Source organism: Aythya fuligula, chromosome 5 (assembly GCF_009819795.1).
Source record: "Aythya fuligula isolate bAytFul2 chromosome 5, bAytFul2.pri, whole genome shotgun sequence".
Lineage (NCBI taxonomy): Eukaryota > Metazoa > Chordata > Aves > Anseriformes > Anatidae > Aythya > Aythya fuligula.
The window spans coordinates 3,998,191-4,019,328 of NC_045563.1; the positions used below are offsets into that span (position 1 = coordinate 3,998,191).

The window sequence follows — 21,138 nt, forward strand, 5'->3', positions numbered from 1 at the left end:
TGCTAACTCTTACACAGCCATTTCATTTCTTCTGCCTCTCGTTTTCTCATCCAGGCTGCAGATGAGCCCAAGAAGTGTTCCCCTCTGGAGGCAGCCAGCTTTTAGGACTCATTCACATGTCGGTGCAGCCACAGCTCTGACTGCAGCAGACACCATCTCACCCCTTGAAACTGCCTGGCAATGTAAAAGAGCAAGAGTTAAGCTTGAAGAGACCTCAGAAGGACACTTGGGAGCAACCCCTACTTCCCCCTTTCCTTGCTCCAAGATATTTGCTGCTTCCTATGACACTGAAGATGAGAACAAGTAAAAGTTGCACCAATCTTGATGGAGATTTTTTTTTTTGGTGCCCTGCCAGCAAGCAGGGACAAATGCTGCTTCAGAAGAGGAGCAACCGAGCATCTCATCACAGGGCTGGAGCACGTGCAAGCCCAAAAATCTCCCCCACCCACTTCCTCACATGATGCCATCACCTTTCAGAGCCACCAAGGACGCTACCACTCCAAAGGATAATACTGTGCTTTAATGTTTTAGAGACAACAAACGTGATACAGGAGTAGGCTGTACGTACTATACATATATACACACTAGTTGTAGTTAAAGCTCATGTGTTTGACCAATATTAACGTTCCCAAAAAATGCACCAAGTCTTACAACAAATATGTGAACAAAATCCAAGGCCACGAGTAGAGAGGTATGTTTTAAGGACTACAGGTCACGTGGAAATTAAAAAAAAAAAAAAACAGCGGTGGTGCAATATGAACTTTATCCTGAATAGAGATAAGTGGTTAAAACACAAACTTTTCACTACCTCAGGAGTAAGAACGTGGTTTACAGAGACTCAGTTTTCAAGCAACTAAAGCGAGCAGAGGGAAACAGATGTGTGCACCTCTTTGGTCCTCAAATTCACCTCCCAGATGTTGAGCTAAAAAGGAGCTTTACTCTGAACTTCAGGCAAGAAGGACTTAAGGCTTTTCAGCTGAATATTTGAAACCAAGACTGAAAAGTGGCAATAACAGCTCTCAATCATTTAAGGAGAACTAAAACTGTAGAGTTAGTGTATTTTATAAGTGTGCAACACTTGTTCGTGCTAGCAGACAAGCTTCTGTAGCACCTAACCCAACAGAATCCAAGATAGAGAATATTATAAAACATTTTTTCCAATAACCCTGTGAAGATGGCCAAGGTAAAGCTACTATATTAAACACAGGAGGTTATTGGCAAGAAGAGAGGGTAGTTCCAGTAATAAACTGGTGTGTTTGTGTTGTTTTAAGCCTGTCTTATTCCTGCTCTTTAAAGTTCTTTAGGCTCAATGGAAATTCGACCTGGCTTGATTTTCATTGTTTCCCCCAGAAGGGTTGTGTGACAGGCAGGAATGCACACAAGTTGGTAAGACACAGCTTGCCAGACAAGGAGCTGCCTTTTAGGTTTAGCACAGAGAACATCTTGGATTGATATTCAGCATAGCTAGTGTGACTATGGGAACCTGCGCTGTGGGCATCTGACACCCTGGCTGACATTTCCTTTGTTAAGTTTTGCCTCCTGTGCTTGGTTTGAGAAGGGTGGTTTCCATTTGTGCATCATCTTTTCCCAATTAAGAGTTACAAAACTCCCATTAAAATTGTAACAAAGTAGAAGAAGTTCAGCCAAGTCCAGCTGACCGAAACTTTTTGTACCAATACTGCCACATACAGAGGTTGCCACATAGACAGAAAACTGTGGTTTAATTCATTTTGATGGCCATGGAAATGCTTTTCTCAATTGCTCTTATGAAATACGTTGTCATTTCAGTTTACCTTGCCCTGGAATGACCTGCCAACAGGCAGAAGTACAATGTGCTGCGTTCAGGATTTCAGTGCCCACCTTTGGTCCAACGTAGAAGAGATGCAAGTCTTGAAATGCTTGAAAAAAAATCTTCATTTTCAGATCAGACTAGATCTAGTTTCTTAGTCTAGCTCATGGAAATCCAAGAAGGAAAACTCAAGACAAATATTAAAAAACTCTTTGGATATCTTAGCTCTTTGCAGACAGACTCTGGGTTCCCCACCCACCCACCCCATTAAAATTTGCTTAAAAATAGTAAGAAATCGACAGTTCAAGTGGTGAGACCTTCTGAGGCACAGAGAAAAAGGTGCATAAATATAGAGAGATAAAACGCTGTTCCAAATCACTTAGGAGGTAATTCCCTGCATGTTAAGAGGGTAGGAAAAGTGTGTTTTAAATTCTCAAACAAATTTAACAAAAAAAAAAAAAGAGGGTTAATACTAGCGAGAATATAAAACACCACCAGAGGTAACATCTCAAAGAGGTAAAACACATATCCAGATACTGAAACAGCCACTGCAGGACTTGTAATAAAGTATAGCCAGAGACAATTCAGGACCATCCTCTTCAGCAGAGATAAAAGTATCTGCAGCATGTAAGTGGTCCTACAAGGATCCACAGCCTTGCAATTGTTTCCTGTGCTGCACCATGTTTATTCTACTAACAGAACAATTTCATAAATATCCATATTTCACTCCCAAACCATGCTTTTCTCCTAGCAGCAGTATATTCTGCTCTGTAGATGGAGAAAAAGCATTTTCAAAACCCTATTTGTAGCCTGTAATTCTGTGATATCAGCATCATCGGAAATCCAGGAGGAGCCTACCTCATCATTACACTTCTCATTTGCCATCAGAAGTCTTTTACTGAACAAAGACTATGACAACAATTCACAACAATTTAGTTTAAGAGTGAGACGTAGGAACAAGTAAGAACAGACAGTGACACTGGACAGAACAATCTCCAGAGTGCATTTAGAGAAAAACAGTTTCAGCTCCTGATGAGTGTCAAGAATTCTTCACGGGTCTTTGGATCTTCCCGGAATACCCCCAACATTGTGCTGGTTACTGTTTTACTGTTCATTTTCTGTACCCCACGCATTACCATACACATGTGCCTAGAAGAAACGAGAGGAAGGTCAATAAATCAGACATACTCTGCAGAAGTCATGCCATGAAGACAACAGATGATTCTTACAGGGTCAAATTAAATATGGTGGAAGTAAAAACCTCCATATCCAGCATGGTGATTTGTCAGAATCAATGGATCTCAGTTGTTCTCCAGAGAAAATCAAGTTCTCAGCTCCTGAGCGCTGTCTTCTCTCCTTAGACCCTTACAAAATCCCAATTTTTCCAGCGTGATCACAAGGACGTGCCTGTTGCTAGACTCAAGCTCTGCTCTAGGGGGTGCATTGTAGGCAGGACATGGATCCAGTGCAACTGGGACAGCTGACCACATTCCCAGTTGTCACATCTCCACAATGCTTAAGGCAAGCCCCCACTTCAAACAGCTCCAACCCACCAGGCCATTTCACCGAGCAGGCTGAGATCCCTCCTGCCTACCTGCACTCTGAGAAGCACGGCACACAGCTGCAGCAGCTGGAGAGCCAAAAGGCAGCACAGCTGGAATCTCCCCCAGCCCAGAAGAGCTCAGAGCAACTTACGTAGCTTCGATAACCACTCCGACTCCAGCGGGCTGTAAGGCTTCTGTGATGGCTATTGCGATTTGTTTGGTAAGGCGCTCCTGGACTGAAAGGAGAGCAGGGAGGTCAGAACCACTGTTAAATCTGACTAGCTTGAATGCATCATCATCATCATCATCTACACATCACAGAAAGGATGGCATCAAAATACTGCATCCTCATTTCCAAGTGTGCCTGTCCCCTCCGCTTCCTGCCCAAGATCTGGTCTTCCTAAATTAGTTTTGTTAGCAACAAACCCTAGCTTATATTTTGTATCCTGAAACAGACCTTTGATTTGCTTGTTTATACTGGGGGTTTTCCATTACACATGTTTGCAGGAATTTGCATTACCGTGACTTGTTATAATAGGTCTTGCATTTCTCATTGTGTGGTTAGAGTTTCTTGCTTTCCTCTATTCTTTCATTTTTTACATATTTATTCACTAGCTTTACCGCTGCATTATCCACTCCCTACACACCAAATTTATTTTTGAGGGAAGGTAATTGAGATTAAAAAAAAAAGAGCAAATTAAGGGAATCTATTGTCCTCCAGAGCTTTACTTCCTGCAGCTATTTCCCAGTCTCACACCTAATGGTCACTGGCACTTCTGTTGCCATGAGCAGACCAAATTTAACTGCAGGACAGTGAGAGCAGGCTGAGCCTGACCCAAGGCATGGAGCAACTCCTGCAGCTTCCTCTGCGTCTCAGGGGACAGCTGCCATATTATGGGCTGCCTGCTGTCGGCTCATCTCCTCAGAGCACGAAGGCATCTCAAATTATCTGTGGAGGAGTTCATATCCAGCAGCAGCCAGCTAGTTCAGTTATCCCTGGCAGCTCTATCTTACGGCACATTTATCCTCTGAACCAGTTACTGCCTCCATCCATTTTCATAGGCACGTTTTACCCCTCAAGGGAAATGCAGAGGCAAAATAAGTTGACAGATGAGAAACACCTTTTCAAGAACAGTTTTTCTTCACACACTTAAGAACTGGTACAGCTCTAGTCCACCTATAATTATAGGTACCTTAAGCTAGCTAGCAAAGGACTGTACAAGCAACAAAAAAAAAATCCAGATTTATCTGTTTACCTTGTAATCTTCTACTGTATATTTCCACAATCCTAGAAGAGAAAGGAAAAAGACAATTTGTTTTAGTTATTCCTATATGACCATGGCCTGACCTTCACAATTACTTTGCACTACCAAGCAAGACCATTGTATTGATCCACATCCTTCCTGGAAGTCCAGGTGATGGTTGGCATGGCTCCAGGGCTTCCCTTACCACATCACTGTTTTTAGTGACAGGTTCCCCATATCTGCCACCTCACAAGCTATTTTAGGGGCAACCCTGTCACTTCTCGGAGCATCTGCTGTTTGGCTGTTACTTTTGGAGTATTTGTACCATGACCCACCTGCATCACACATTTCCAAGGGAATCCATCCCCACTGACTCCCTGAAGGCTAATCCTTGAACTGAGGTCAGATTACCTTCTTTTGCTTCAGTTTAAACCAAATTCTGCTTTAAGGACAGTTCAGATACTCAGATTCCCAGAAGGCTACTAAAGCAAGAAACGTTCTAGATTCTTGCATTTAACCACAGATTTAACAATGAGAAATGACTGTTTTATGCAAAAGATACTCTCCACCCACATATCTAACAAACCTTCACATTTCAGTGCAAAGGATCACCATAGTGCCCTTCTCTAAGGTGACCTCAAATTCAAGCCATTTGTGGAGCAATTCAAGTGATGGTTTTGATCATCTGTCACCACAGTACTGAAATTCACACATTTAAGAAAATTTCCTATAGCTGTAACTCAGTGGGTTATTCGTGCAGACCTAAAATGCTTAATTACACATCAAGTGGCCATGTTAAGAAGTTGCTATAGAAAGCTTCAATACCCATCTGGTCAGACTAGACAAAAAACAGATGCTGGCTGGCAGCCTGAGGCATTAGTTACAAGAAACATTTCTGACAATGAGACTTGCCTGCTGTTTTGGAGAGAGAATTATATGCAGAAACTTCTCTCCAGAAATCAAATGGTTGTGTTATAGCTATTTTAAACAAAGCAATCCAATATTTAGATTAAATATATGGATAGGAAAAAGTTGATGCTGAGGGTTTTTTTTTTTTAGATTGTTATTATATATTACAAGTCCCATAAGCGTGCTTGTGTAAAAACAGCATTAATATTTTCAAGCCTGAGCTTAAAATCCAAGGAAAAAATGTTTGTTTACCGAATACAGGTCATGACAACTCCAGAAACACACCACATTAGACTAATCCTATTACGAAAGATTAGGCGCACAGTACCAACAGCCTCACAAATCTTTGTTCGAACACTAGTTGCATTATATAGGGCAAGAAAGAGAAGCACTATTTGGCCCACCAATCTCTTCATGGTAAGCACTCAAAAGCAAGCACGGACTGAGAACATTTTGTTATACAAGAACCTAATCTTTTCATTATTGTAGCGTATGGAAGTTTTACTCTAGCCTGAGAGAGGCGAGATTTAACCTTTAAAGCACAACGCAGGAAGCCTTGCACATATCCAAGCATACTCCTATACTGAGAATAAAGAGAGGGAAAATTGTACGCTTTTAGCACCACGTTGCCAGCTGCATTAAGCAGCATTCAAGACAGTTTTGAGCTCCTTTCTAAACCAGCAATTGAGAGGTAATTGCAGACCAGAGCAAGCACAAATCAACTGATGTGTGTTTCAACTGTGATCCTAAAGCCCTTCAGAAACGAAGGCATAATCCCTTCAGGAACGATGGCCACCTTCAGAACCCCAGCTTCAAAAAAATCCTTAAAAAAAAAATCCTCACCACTTATAGAGTTGCAGCCACACGAGTACCAGCCAACACATGACACGAGCCCTGAACGAACTGCCACACATCAGGGTGTTCCTAGCCATAAGCAGCTACAAAAGGCAATCTTCCACCCAGCAGCTGCAGTGCTGACAGTTCGAATCTCATCCTACAATATCAGGAGACGGTTGACTGCAGTCACAGTAGACGTTTGCAAAAAAATTAAGTGTTTAATGGCTTCAGACTTTTAATCAGAGCAAATTTCACTCTTGCAAGCACTGCTAGAAGATGGTCTCCCTGCAACATGAGGTTACATTACCAAAGATGCGACCTGGGCCCTTCTGCTTCCAAACCAAATTCATTGTTGTGCAAACAGGAGCACAGAACAGAGCTGACTGATTTCAAAGCACGCTACTGTCATATCCTGCACATTTCTTAACCACTAAGAAAACCCAGCAGGCGTGCAGATTTACAAGGCTAATTCTCATTAGCATTATTGGAACTACAGAAAGATTAACAGATGTGTCAGGGAAAGTGCAAGTCCTATGTGGTCTTTCTGAACTACAGACAGCTTTTTTTTTCCAAGATTCATTTGTCGAAAGACACCCTTCCACTCTGCTGCCCAATCGTCCATCTATTTAAGGGATCTGCCATCCCCTTCCTCACCAGAGTTAGGGATTATCACTTTATAACACGATTCAGTGCAACAACTGATCCAAGGGCTCAGGAAAAAGCTATTTTACATAACAAATGGATTTTTCAAGTGTATCCTAATTACTTTGTTTGTGAGGCTGAGCCTTATCTATAGAATCTGCCCCACAGCTTTCTCAGCAGGCCTGGAGTGAAAGAAAGAAATGTCAAATTTATCCTGAAGTCAGCTAACAGATTTAGATTCAATTTTTATCCAGACAACGTGTTCATTTACAGTTTGGGATTTTTGTTCTTATCGGTAAATTTACAAAGAAAGAAGTAACAGCTAGAGGTCCCTGCTGGTTTTGGTGGCCTGCCATGACTAAGGTTCTCCACTTGTTCTTCCTTCTGTAGTCCCTTGAGACACCAGAGCTTTGGATGAATGCACAGAAGTTTATGGCTCTCTCCTACAGTCAACTGTAACGTGAATTAACAGAGCTCTAATACTTGTCTGTCCTCTCCACACAAAAAAACATAATGCTGAGGATTGGTCTAAATCCAAATCCAGGACACAAAGTGTGTTGAGCTTTACAGGGGGACCAGATTAGAAAGATTAACACAGTTAGCACAGCTTGGAATCCTTTTTACAAATTAGCATCACTTTCATTACATTAACACTTACCTAGCAAGCTTGCTGAGGCCAAGTACTTGTTTGTTAGGAAGATAGCCAATATGTACCTAGACAGAGGAGAACAAGCCATTAGCAGAACCAAAAGCAGACCTTAAAATGCACATGAAACTCATGCACAGAGAATGAGATGCACACCTGCCCCAGAACTAACTCTGGAACAGTCCAGGAGTCTTAGCATGTGGGAGGAACATGCCACCATGCAAGCCTGAAAAACTGTGGAGCTAACCAAGACTGTGAATGCCTGGTGAGGTCAGTGTCCGTGTGCAGAAGAGGTTAAGGGGAGAGAAAAATCACAACTCCTCATGAGTCAAGGCTTATGTTCCAAGTCTCAGGAATGCCCCAGAACATTATTACATTTGGGTACAAAAAGAAGGCTTTATTACTCAGCACAGCACTGTTTCTCTAGAATACAGACTTTTCTTTCAAGACCTAAAGCAGATTCAGGAAAAGGGAGGGAGAGGGACTGTACTTCAGGTAAAAGTTCTGATGGCAAGTACTTTGCCACCAAAATCAGGCTGCACGTACTGATTTTACTATTTTTAATGCCACCTCACGTGTTATTGGTAATACCACAGATCACTGTATAAACTGACTTCTACTCTGCTTGAATATGGATTTGCTGAACATTCATAAAAATGGGTAACCATACTAGTTTGAAATAAGTTACAGATCAGAAAAGCGCTCAGATCTGACAGGCAAGGGAAAGGCATTTAGCTTCCTGATATTTAAAAAGCAACATGGGCTACTGAAATCAAGTGGGTTTACAATTTAACAGATTATAAACCAATTTAACAGATTATAAACCAGCATTTTATGTCACTGTACCAGAGACTTGAAAAATTAGCCAAGATACAGCAGGGAAGTATCAGTATAGGATTGTGTCTCAGTGCTTTGCCTAGAGGCCCCATCTCAGAATCCTGTATTGCTGTACCTGCAGTTAAAGGTACCACAGTGCACCTAATTACCTGGCTAACTTGCTCATTCCTATCACTTCTGTTGGGTAATCAACCCACTGACACCTGAAAAGACATGAAACATTTTAGGTAAATTAAGAGACATAACTAAAAATAAGTATTGAATCTTGCTCCCCGTACTTTCTTTGTGAAAAATTTTGATTTTATTCGAGATAGAACTGCAAACACAAGACCTACTGCTCAGTATTTGCAGCCTGTTTGATGTACCCAACAGGGGAATGGTTAGTCTGAGAATATGTAGAGGCATACCAAGTCATTTAGCAGACCATTATACGAAGCAGGACCAATTCGGTGTTTGCAGATTTCTCCAAACCACACAGGCTAAACAGCTGGACGTAAAAAGAATGCATACATTGCCACAGAAGTCACGAAGAGAATACACACAGCATGTGTAATAGAAACAGAAAGCTTCCACAGTAAAAGAAGTTACCTCGTTCTCTGGTATAAGACCAACACTGAGAAAAGAAAGCAGATGAGTTGACTCAACTGAAGCAGCAGCTGGTTTCTGTTCGGGTATTTTATTTCTTGGGAGACAGTTTACTTGGAACGTATGTGGTACTGATAAGATTTTATAGAAAACAAAAGCACCTGCTACTCTGCCCTGTGAGTACTTAATAGTAGAACATATGGATTAGACTAAGCTCCATCCTCCTCTGCTGATATGAGAATGAAGAGGCTAAGGCTTGCAGAAACAGCTACCAATTTTGAACTCTTTGAGTTTACTGGAGCTTTTGTGCTTTTTTGTTGTGTTTTTCATTGTTGGGGATAGCAGGGGAAGAATTAAGCTATTGGCACCACGATTTCAACAGCACCTGAAACACCAGCCCCTTTCACAGGAGTCCCAGCCTATGCAGTCTCCTGCTAGCCAAATTAAAACAGGGCTGCTAAACAGAATTTTGCTCTGTTCATGGGGGCTCCCGAGATGAATGTGCACCAGATAGCTCTGAGCCAGCAGCTAAATCCGTGACAGAGACAGCGTGCAGGGTGAGCTGGTTTAATATCAAGATGTCTGCCCCCAAGGCTTGCTGCTGCTTCACGAAGAAGAGCTTTGATATGAAATGTCAGAAACCATTAGATTACTTAGACCAGGAAAGGTTGAGCATTATATTTTAGGAGCTTTAAATCCAAATAAAACTCACATTAAGGAGGTCTTACTTATTTGTATTCTCTGGAGATTAACTTCTAGAATCATAGCCGTAAGCAGTAAATACTTACAGCTTTAAAAGCTTTGTAGTTCTAGCTACAAAGTCTTTTACATGTACTTCAGGTCTTTTATCGTGTATTCCCCATGTTTGCTTTGTAAGGAAGAGTTACCTTTCCAACAAATGGAACGAGGTGATGCTCACACAATGAGAACATGTCTATGTCCTTCACAATTACCATCTCATCGTGGTCTTCGTCAAAGATGGCATCATTCAGAACATCTGAAATTAAACATTTGCATTAAGAAGTTACACGCACAAGCACGGAAGGCTCCTCCAGACAGTTCTGATAAAGCTTGTGGCAAGTGCACAGCTCTCCCAGAGCTACGGATTTCAGGGTTACGACGAGGGAAGTAAGGAGTAACACCACAAGCACCCTTTGGTGCGTGTACAACCACAATTGCCACGGTGCTATCAGACTACCCATGTGTTATGCCAGAACTCAGCCTATAATATTTTATTTAACTTATAATTTGTAATAGCTAGCCATCGCAGTGGTTTCTTCAAACACTTCAACATCAGCACCACTCTCTTCCAGGAAGCTCTGTGCCCTGGAAGCGTTTCACCCTGAGGCACACCAACCAGCAGCTGTTGAGGCTGTTCAGTACAGAGATCTGCAGCCACAGATCAGAGAGACATTTGCTGTCTCACACTGAAACAGGCACACAGAAGTACATCCCATCTGAATCCCGCATCTCAGACTTAACAGAATTAATGTGGAAAAACCCATAAAGATAAGAGGAAGAGACAGCTCAGGAAGAAAAGGACCATATAGCATGGGACTCTGCTAGTCCCAGAGCTCAGCAAAACAGCCCCTTGGTTGATTTTCCGTATTTAGCAGTCCCCTGACGTGTCCCGAGGCAATCCTGATGCAGGGTAGAGCAGATTACTGCGGTCTCCACAAAAAACTACAGCAAGCTGGACCACGTTTGGAGAACTTAAAAGCAGAACAAGGTAAGAGAGGGAGCCTTTTGAAGGGCGAGAGGGAACAGCTGTAAAGAAGAGATGATACGGAGAGAAAAAGAACAGCAAGAGAGAACTAGCTGGGCAGGAGGGCTGACAGCAGCACATGAAACTCTGCGAGGAAGTTCGCTTGAAGCCACACAGACTGCTTGGAGGTACTTCCAGGAACCACAGCAGGGTACACCACGGCCCGATGGGGTGCTCAGGGACTGCCCGGCTCCATGCACCGTGCAGCCCGGCACCTGCAGTGATGATTACACAAATCTAATAGTTGTGTCTGCTCCCCCTGACATGTACGCACACCTAATGGCCACCATCTGCTGCCGATAACGTCTCATCATCGCGGAGCATTTTAATTTCCTGCTCGCTATCAGCACTACACAGGTAACCCTGGAAACTGTGCGCAAGATGTTCTGCCTGCAACGCACGTCCTTTCCCGAGAAGGGCTGGCAACCTGCGAAACAACGAGGCTGAACCCCAGAAGGTTTTCGATCAGGTCAGAGAACAGGGATGGAGGGCACGAAAGGGGCCAGGAAACAAGGCTGTGAAGGCACACAATTTTGTCCTTTAAATTTTAGGGTCCAGCTTGCACCGGACACCGCTGGAGAGATTTTTGATTACGTGGGAAGCACCGTGCAAGTTGTATTACTATGAATTCAGCCAGAAAAAGCCAGAATTTGGAACAGAGCAGGACACGGGGGAGACAGAGCAGCAGTCGAAGTTCTCGGCTCCTCCACGCAGCACTCCGCAGGTGTGCCATTTCCAGAGCTGAAAGGCAAACAGTGGTTTCACAAAGCCTGCTACTACGCCCCGCATTATTAAAACAAAATCCAAACAGACCCGAGAAGAGTCTCTAGAGCGACTGCTGCTGTTATTAGACCACCAGCAGCACATCAGAGCCCGATGCTAGATACAGAATTACATCAGCACACTGGTGGAGAATCAGAAGTAGCCACATTCTTGTTGCAAGCCACAGGAACGTGTGGCAGCAGAAGGTCAAAACCTCAGCAGAAGGAATTTCAACGTGGAAGAGCCTCAAATATATACACATGCATTTATACATGTGCATTTACACACTCATCTGTAAAATATATGAATGGATCCTTACAGACTTCATCTAAGGAACCACAATCTACTGTGCTGAAGAGCCGTGTTTTATTATGGAGACAGCTGGTAGCCCTATTATAGGGCTGGGGAAAAGAAGGTTGAGATGGGAAAAGAAGGTTGAGTCCTGCAAAGTATCCCACAAACAACTTCAGGAACAAAATGCATCCCTCCCATGGCTAAAGCAACTAACCAGGAACACAAAGGCCACCCATCCTGTTGCATATCTTCTCTGTAGCTGCTCTGAGCCATAGCAGTTTGGGTAATGCCTCCTCTCAAAGGAAGTTTTAGAAGCTTTTAGAAGCATGGAGGCAATTCGATCTTTGTCAAGAAGAGGAGCACAGAGCTGTGGGGTATTTCACACTTATTTATGCACATCTTAACAATTTTACACCCCAGATTTTTGGAACATTAGTAGCAAGTAGCAGCTAGGTGGAGGATACCTGCTCAGCTGCGAGATGTCTGCAGCTGTGCCCACAGCAAGCTGTGCTGATTTTAACAGTCAGCAGCAGTTATTAACAGCTTGGGAAGGTGGGAACCCATCAAGGAAGAAAGGAGCTTAGTGCTGGCTCTCCACTACCTCCTCACAGCTGCCAGGCCATACAGGGAGACAAGGGCAAAGCAAGGGCTGGGACAGAAGGCAGATACCTGACTACTTGCTATGGTGTTAGGACACAGCTCCAGTCACCCTACCCTGCTCGAGTCCCTCCTGCTCACACTTTGCAAGCTTCTCCTCCTGAAAAATAAGCAGAGCACAAAGCCGGTGTCTGTATCTTCTCCCATCCCCACCCCAACATGAAACCCTTTCAAATCCAAGCCTTAAATCACCAACAAGCGAGGCAGGAGTAGCTGTGACAAGACACCACGCTAGGTCCTGCTGCAGCACTTGCCTGCAGTAATTACCCAGGAGAGACTTGCTTGGCAAAGACTCAAACGCTTTGCAGAGAGGCAATGCCATTTTGTCTAACTTCGCCTTTTATTTTCTCTAGTCATTCAATTTGCAGTAGCATCAAACAAGGCCTCAACGAGCTTAGCCCGGAGCCTGCAGCACATGTTCCAGAGAGTGTAACAGAGCTCACAGGGCAGAAGGGGAAACAGGGCCTCGGATTAACCAGTCCAGAAGCAAAGCTGGGATCAATTTTGTACCTCTTTGCCTCTTCTTTCATTCTACCTAGGCCACAGCACCTCCTTCAGCAGCTGGATTTCAGCTTCCTCTTGGCTTCCTCATTTGGAGCCCCCAGAAACTTTTACTCCAGCCCCAGACTTTTCCTGGCCACTCATGCCAGGACCCACATGTTCTGCAGTAAGAGGACGGGACTCACATCCCCTCTGCTTGCAGCATTGGCCTGTTCAGAGCCTCTCAACCTCTGAGCAAGGGGAGGCACAAAGCAACCTCCCTGTAAGCTAAAGGAGCCTGCAAATAACACTGCTTGTGCTCCCTGCCACCCCAGGAAAGCTGAGGGAGCTCGCTGCCTAAGCCTAGACGCACCACGTTAAGGAAATGCTAAGATCTGGATAAAAACACATGGCTGGGAGGAAGGGAACACGAACAAACATGAAATGTTTAGCGGGGGATGATCTCTAGATTGTTCCAGCTGAGGTTTCTTTCAGCCCAGAGTTCAAGTCCTGTTGCAGAAACTTCAGCAGGCTGTTAAGAACTAAACAGTCGCTTTTGCTGCAAGTTAACTCCTGAAACAAAACTGAATTAGTTTTCCCCCTTTATCTTCAAAAAGAGTTGATAAAAGCAGAAATCGGAATTGGATGAAGGCAGAACGAGAAAGACCTTTCGGGATTTTGCGTCAGAGCTAAGCAAAAAAGACCTGTTGCTATAGAAACTATTTGCATGGCTTTAATGTGACACAGGAAAGCAGAAGCACCTCTGGCAACCAGAGAGAGCCCACCCCGCAGCTGGCTTGGGAGGTGAAGGGAATGAGGGATGACAGCGCTCCGCAGAGCAGCACTGCTTCGGCTTCACAGCACCTGGTGTCTGCTTCTGGCTCTGAGACAAAACAACTGAGATGCTCGCAGGTTGTTCTCGTGATGAGCTGCTTCTCTCTAGAAAAGAGGCAGATCGAGGGTTGTTTGCTGTCAAGAGGATGGAGTCACTCTCACATGCACTGATACTGTCCCATGAGCTCACCCATCCTGATGGGGACATGAGAAAACCAAACCACAGGCAGAGCTCAGGCTCCTTCTGCACTGCCAGGAGCAGAAAACAGCCTGCACAACACCTGGTGTGACCTAGGAACAGGCAGGGAGCAGGAGGGTGCTCCAAAACTGCAGTGTGATGAGCCAGAGACCAGACCAACAGCTTGCTGAGGTGGAAAACTCAGCTCAGGTACACTACGAGATACCTTTGGCTGGCTTGCTTGGGAAGAAGTTCCTCTTCATCCAAGGAGAGATGTAACAGAGCAGGAAGCCTGAGCTAACAGCCAAATGCGTGGCAGGGAAGCCAGGAGGCTACAGGGTCTGAACCAAATCTGGAAGAAAACTGCTAGAAAAGCTCTCAGTTGTTGCCAAATATTAAGACAGAATCAAAACTGAAGCTTTGCATTTATTTGTGTGTTGATACTACGGAACTGTAGTTGGAAAAAATGTTGCAGACAAGCAACAAGAGAATTACTGCACTAGAAAGGTACTGGAATTTATTACACATACAGGGAGGAGACTCAGGCTACAAATATTCATACAGACTCTGTAGTCCCGCAGGAAGTTAACGGCTTCGGGATGGTCTGGGAGTGCCAATTCACAACAGAATTAGCACTTGCTTCAGGAAGCCTTGAAGCAGCCTGGAAGGAGACACAGCCTAAGCCGCAGCATGACCCTGAACAGGCAGGAGAGTTCAAAAGCTGCAGAGAAAAATTAAGGAGGCATTAGCACCACGCGGCTTCCTCACCATCGTGTACCTTCCTACCAGGAAAGAAGGGACACCAGACAGAAGAAGTTACAAGTTGATGACTAATAGTTCAGATTTCATCACTGCCACACCCGAGGGCTGGAAATAGACAACCCACTCCAGAAAGGAGCATTTTCTGCAGCAAAACTTAATTCTTCAGCCACCAGAAATCATGCATCTGGTCCAGCTCTTTTACAGCTCATTTTGTAGAGGCAAATAGAGGAAATGCAGCATTGATATTCAACTAATTTTGGCCATCATCTTTACCGATTCATTTACTTTAAGACACTTTCCACGTTGCAGTGAGATTTAAGTCCATTCCTAAGAGATCGGTTATTGCAGACTCTCAGATGAAACTCAGATTAGGCTCTAATCTGTTTCCTTTACCAACAGATTTATTAATACGAGGGAAAGCAGGGTTATGGAGATGCTCATTAAAATGCATCAGGATTTCAATAACTACTTCACTATCTCATGTCACAGAAGGTGCTGGAAGTGCCCCATCCACGCTCCTTTCTGTAATCAAAACAAATGAAAAATCAGAAGACAAAACAACGCTTTGAAAAAGCAACATGAAAAGATCAGACCTCTTCGATAGCGTACGATCCAAGAGGTTAAGATATTTAATAAACTCTTGACAAAACCCAAACAAGCTTATCCAGTTTGGTGTTGCTTGAATATTAATGGTCAGGGAGACCATCCTGGTAAGTTCACAGCAAGCTTCACCCACACAAGGGGTCGGGGTAGAGGAAAGAAACCCCCAAGAACCTTACCGTGAACAATCCTGTCTCTCCCACCCTCCAGTTTGAAGAAACAAGCCATGGCCATGCTACCAATAAGGCAGATATTTAAGTTATACATTGGACTGTCACACCTATATGAAGGAAGAGAAGAGCAGCATCTTGCTTCCACTAACAGAAACGAAAGAAACAACTCACCAGCTCTCAGCAAAGGGCAGTGCTGCTGATCAAACAGCCTTGTTTGTTTAAGGAGCTGCCTGTCTATTCCTTGGTAGGGATGCTTAGCACCTCTCACCCACAGCAAACTGAGTAGGCTTGGAAAACTCATAAGCTTATTCTGTTGCTGCATGTATGAAAATAAAACCACAGAGGGAAGAAGGTGAAGTATTAGGGTTGCATTTATTCACCCTCCACCATAAGAGGGCACAAAGTAATGAGAGGCAGTGACATACACATTGCAGCAGGTGTTAACCTACTGGTATTGGACTTCAGGTGTTGTTTGCTTTAAAACAAAAAGCTGCATAGTAGCATCAGTTAGCTTTAAGGCAAATAAAACACACATGCAGCCTTTCAAACCACACAGGTTCAGAAAGCAAAGTTATCCTCTAGTGTTTCTAATTGTCATTTCCCTATTATGTTGAAAGGACAGTGAACCTCCCAGCTTGCTTGGAAACCAGCACAGTGACCAGTGAGGCCTTTCAGCTTTTATTTTTATGTAACAACCACCATTTAATGCTTGTGCCATTCTGCTTGAAGGACTTGGGTGCGATGAGAACAAGTCGGCTTCCTTCTGCAGGCACAGGAAGCTTGCTCAGCTTGGTGCCTGATGTCTCCTACAGGACTGCACAATCAGAGCTCCTTTGGAGTTTAGTTTTTGAAGCCAGCATCCTTGACTTTCAGTGCTTCTGGAACTCACCATTTAGCAAGATCGAGTCTGAAGTCCTCAGCTTCAGCTACAAGTTGGCACAGTCCTCTGCCTTTCATTTCCACAAATTCACACACTGCATTTGCACACACTTGTGTAGCAGTGTGACATGAGGACTTCACTGAAGGACAGACAGATCTCCCAAGGTTTCATTTTTATGTGGCAGGCAATTGCCTGAAAGCTGTAAGAGTGTTCAAGGCAGCCTGCTAATAACAGCAGACTACCTTTGTTACCCAAGAGAACAGGTTACTATTTTATTATAATTTATTCCCAGAGTTAAGAAGTCAATAAATCTGACCCCGGCTCAGGAAAAAAAAGATGGTCTTGAATGCTGATGCAGAAGCACTGCATGGAATTGAAGAGTAAAACTTCTGGCATCCTGTAGTGGCTACTAATCTACACATGTCCCGGTGTGAACTGCCAGCATTTTTAGGTCAGCTCTCCAGGAGGGATTTTACTTTAAATCCCTAGAGGCATTCTCACACCTCCAAAGAAAGTTTGATGATCAGCAGTACAGAATGAGAACCAGAGTTTGATTATTAGGACTATAGAATGAGAATCACAGTAGGGCTGGGGTTGGAAGGGACCTTGGAGACCACCCAGCTCCAACCCCCTGCCATGGGCAGGGACACCACCCACTAAATCAGGTTGCCCAGGGCCTCATCTAACCTGGTCTTGAACACCTCCAGGGAGGGGGCATCCACAGCTTCCCTGGGCAATGAGATCAATACACACGAATACATTTTGTCAAGGAAAGAGCTAAGGGCAGAGGCCTTTTGTAAAGCCAGGATTAATAGGAGAACGCATCCAGAAAGAACAGTAAGAGTGATTTAGATATTTAGCAAGTAAACTCTACGAATGGCTCTGAAACAACACCGGCCAGCTGCAGAACACCGATAGCAAAGATGAATGAAGGTAAAGCAGGAACACTTACTCTGCGCTGTCAAAAACAAGCTAGGAAGTAACACGGAGTCTGGTTCTCTGCTGCTCACAGAAATCCCAGGGGAGACAGGGGACAGAACTCAGATGCCATCTTCCCTACAGCACTACTTTAAGTTAGGGGAGTATAGAAATACAAATGTGAGCAGCTGGCACTGAAGCAAAGTGACAACACCCAGGAAGGGAGACCAGATACCCAGCATATTTATGCATACCCCAAAAGTATTGATGTTCTCAGACACCCTAACAAAAAAAAGTAGGAGTTTTGTTCTTAAGAGTAAATTAATGCTCAGAAGGAAAAGCAATACCTGTGTGGTCTGCACAGAAGTCAGCAAACATCAGCTCAGCAGCTTCCCAAAGCACTCGGGGTTCCTCATATCAATTCTCCACACGTACCATCAGTTCTCCACCTCCAAGGCCACCGCAGGACAGACTGCTGCAGGGCAGGTGAGGCCATCATCCCTCACCGTACCTAAAGCTTCAGGCATCCTGACTGCACTCAAACATTCAGTGACAAGCGAGAGCACGACACCACTCATCACGAACCTCTAAGAGCAGCAGGCAGCACTCGAGGCAGTCAGGCAGCTTAGTTTTGGGACCAACCCCATCACCTCTACGTTCTCACCTCCCACAAGCAAAGCTTGTGGCCAAGCTCACCGAACACCGCAGACCTCCTCTGGCATGCTTTCAGCTTCACACCGTCCAGCCTTCAAGAGATTTCGTAAAGTGGGAATACATTTCCCACACAGGAACACAGAAGTGATGCAATAAGTTAAAATGCCATCGGAAGTGAGTTGCTTTTTCCCCTGCCCAGGGTTTTTCTACCCAGGGTAGACACCCAAGCAGACAGGATGCTGATTGTAAAGCCTGTAGCTGTACCAACCTTACTCCCTTCCCCAATTTGTTGTTGCCACTCTCCTGGCTGCACAGCCAAGCCCCATTCACACAGGCTGGGAGCTCAGCTGGGGCCACGTACCTGTTGCAGCACACCTTGCTTCTAGCCCTCTGTTTGTATAATCACCACCACAGAGCTTTTGTTTCAGAAACTTTGTATTTATTTCAGAGATTTTGTAGCAGTAAGTCTTTTTCACATCTTGTCTTCTCCCTGCTGGGGAATAGACTTGAACCCACACCTCAATATCCCACAAACCACTGTTTTAACATATGCATAGCCAGGTAGTTCCATGTGAGGGAACAAAAGCTTCAAAATAAAGCAGATAAAGGACATTTTTTCCCCTCTTTCCTCTTTTTACAATCTAGTTGCTGGTCCATTTCACAGCCTGGGCAGGCAGCCAGCTGTATGAGTACAACCAAGTGACAGCACAACCAGATGCTGCAGCAGAGACAAGCAACAGGAGCTACAGCCCCACAACTACCACCATCCCCAAAGATTTCCTAGTTTGTCTTTCAACTACAGCTCATTTCCCCTCCCATTACACTAATAAGAGCAGGAGGACTGGAAGCTGAGCATTGTGTAAGGAGATGAGTAGCTGACAAGTCAAAGGATCTGACACAGGAAAGGATGCTAGCATCACAGCTTCCTTTGAATTGCTAGGAAAGGAACAAAAAAGCAGTTCAGGAGCACAGCACCTAGCAGTGGCACTAACACTTTTTATTCTCCAGTATAACACAGCTCCCCCACGATGAGCATTCAGGGCAGGGGACTGTCCAGAACTACTCTGCTCAATGAAATGCACGAGACTGGGACAGATTAATCAGAGTCCCAAAGTATCCACTGGAGCAAAAGGAAGAAGCTACTGGAAAATTAAGGAATCAGTTTAGTTTAACTTTCCCTGTACATGAGACCCATGGCAAGGTTAAGAGAGGACTTTAGGTAGGCAGCAAACTCTCAGCACAGAAATTCACAGAGATTATCACCAAAAAGCCTCCTGACTATGACACATCCTGTGTTTCACAGCAATAAAGCAATAAGATAAAGCAACAAGTGCAGTCTCCAAGTACAGGAACTTTTTTCCAGCAGACAGAGGATCAACCTGTGAGACCCCGACAAAGCTTCATCCCAAACACCCTATGCAGCAAGGTTAAAGAAGAGGGGGATGACAGCCAGCACAGCCCCGAGCTGATCTCCAGATACAAGCCTGAAAACCAGGTTTGGCTGTAAAAGAGAAACAAAGGTCAAGGCAGAAGTGCTGCTCCTGGGGGGAGCCAGGGCATGACGTTGGCACAAATACCGCCAGCCGTGAGTAAGTTAACGCTGGAAGCTGTATGCAGTGGGATTTCAGAGAAGGCAGCAATTTTGAGAAGTGAAAGAGAAAGTAGACGAGGAAGCCAGCCTCTGAGGGGAAGCAGAGCACACACAGAGGGATGGGTTGGCAGCTCAGCCCTTTCATTCATGGACACGGTGCGGTTTTTGGGGCAGGCTCACACAGGAGCAGTGCTCTCGGGATGCTCAGCACCCTCCTGACCCGCACCCAGCCCCATGTCAGCAACAGGAACCTGCCTCTCACCAAAAGAGGAAGCAGAAGGGGGAATTCCCTGGTGTCCCAAAGCTTTTATTAGTTTGGGCTGGGTGCTACCCTTACAGGAAAGGGCAGGAGGAGCACAAACCTGAGCGCACACTGAACCCTATCTCCTCACACCTCACCCCAAAAACCACCTGAAGGTGCCAAAAGACACACTACCATCCCACAGCCGACCCCATAGGAACACAAATCCCCCAAAAAACCACCTACTCTCCCCTTCCACCCCCCGGGGCTCCTACCGGAGATGGTCTCCTGGTAGCCCTTGGTGAAGAACTGCATGGCGGTGGCCGCCCTCCAGGGCGTCTTCAGCAGCCCCTGGCGCTGCGGGTCCTCGCCCAGGGAGCGCAGGATGGAGGTGTAGGCAGCCGCCAGGCCGGGCAGGCTCAGCTCGTTGTCCTCCTCGCTGCGGGGCCGCTCTCCCCTCCAGCCCTCACCGCCGCCACCGCCGGGCAAGGAGGGGACGCGAGGCTTGGGGTCCGAGCCCAGAGGCGGGGAGGGCGACCCGTCCCGCCGCGGGTACCCGTTGTAGCTCCGTGCCGCCGCCATCAGGGGACGGATCGGGCCCCGAGCGGTGCGGGCAGGGCGCTGCGGTGGGGCTCGGCACCCCCCTGAGGGCTCAGGACCCTCCCCAAATCTCGGGGCTCGGCACCGTCCCCCCCTCCCCTGACGCGGCGCTCGCCCCTCACACGCGCGCGTTCCCGCCCGCCCGGCGCTGCCTCAGGACTCGGGAGCCGCCGCCTCGGCCGCCCGCTTTATACCGCCCGCGCCGCTGCCATTGGCTGGAGCCGCCGCGACGTCATCAGAGGGCCCTGCGATGAGCCGGACGGACTCGGAGCGCCGCGCCCCGAGGGGTTGGGGTTGGGGTTGGGATTGGGATTGGGATTGGGATTGGGATAAGAGACCGGGACTGGGATTAGAATCAGGATTGGGATTGGGACTGGGGACTGGGGTTTGGGATTGGGGTTGTGACAGGGATTGGGATTGGGATTGGGGTTGGGGTTGGGATTGGGGTTGGGGTTGGGATTGGGATTGGGATCGGGATTGGGATTGGGATAAGAGACCAGGACTGGGATTAGAATCAGGATTGGGATTGGGACTGGGGATTGGGGTTTGGGATTGGGGTTGTGACAGGGATTGGGATTGGGGTTGGGGTTGGGATTGGGGTTGGGGTTGGGATTGGGACTGGGATCACGGTTGGGATCAGGGTTGGGATTGGGATACAATTGGGGTTGGGATTGGGGTCGTGATAGGAATCAGGATCGGGATTGGCATAAGGGACC

The 21,138-nt window shown here is 45.7% G+C and overlaps 1 protein-coding gene across 1 annotated transcript; it reads right to left on the reverse strand.

The window, feature by feature from the left end:
- Positions 1-501: 501 nt before the first annotated feature.
- On the reverse strand, positions 502-20,508 carry GCH1 (GTP cyclohydrolase 1). Its single transcript, XM_032188908.1, has 6 exons — positions 20,098-20,508; positions 9,921-10,030; positions 7,624-7,679; positions 4,590-4,621; positions 3,485-3,569; positions 502-2,938 (listed from the first exon to the last, which is right to left on the reverse strand). The coding sequence occupies exons 1-6, from the start codon at positions 20,402-20,404 to the stop codon at positions 2,812-2,814; spliced, it is 717 nt and encodes a 238-aa protein (XP_032044799.1). The 5' UTR covers positions 20,405-20,508; the 3' UTR covers positions 502-2,811.
- Positions 20,509-21,138: the final 630 nt, after the last annotated feature.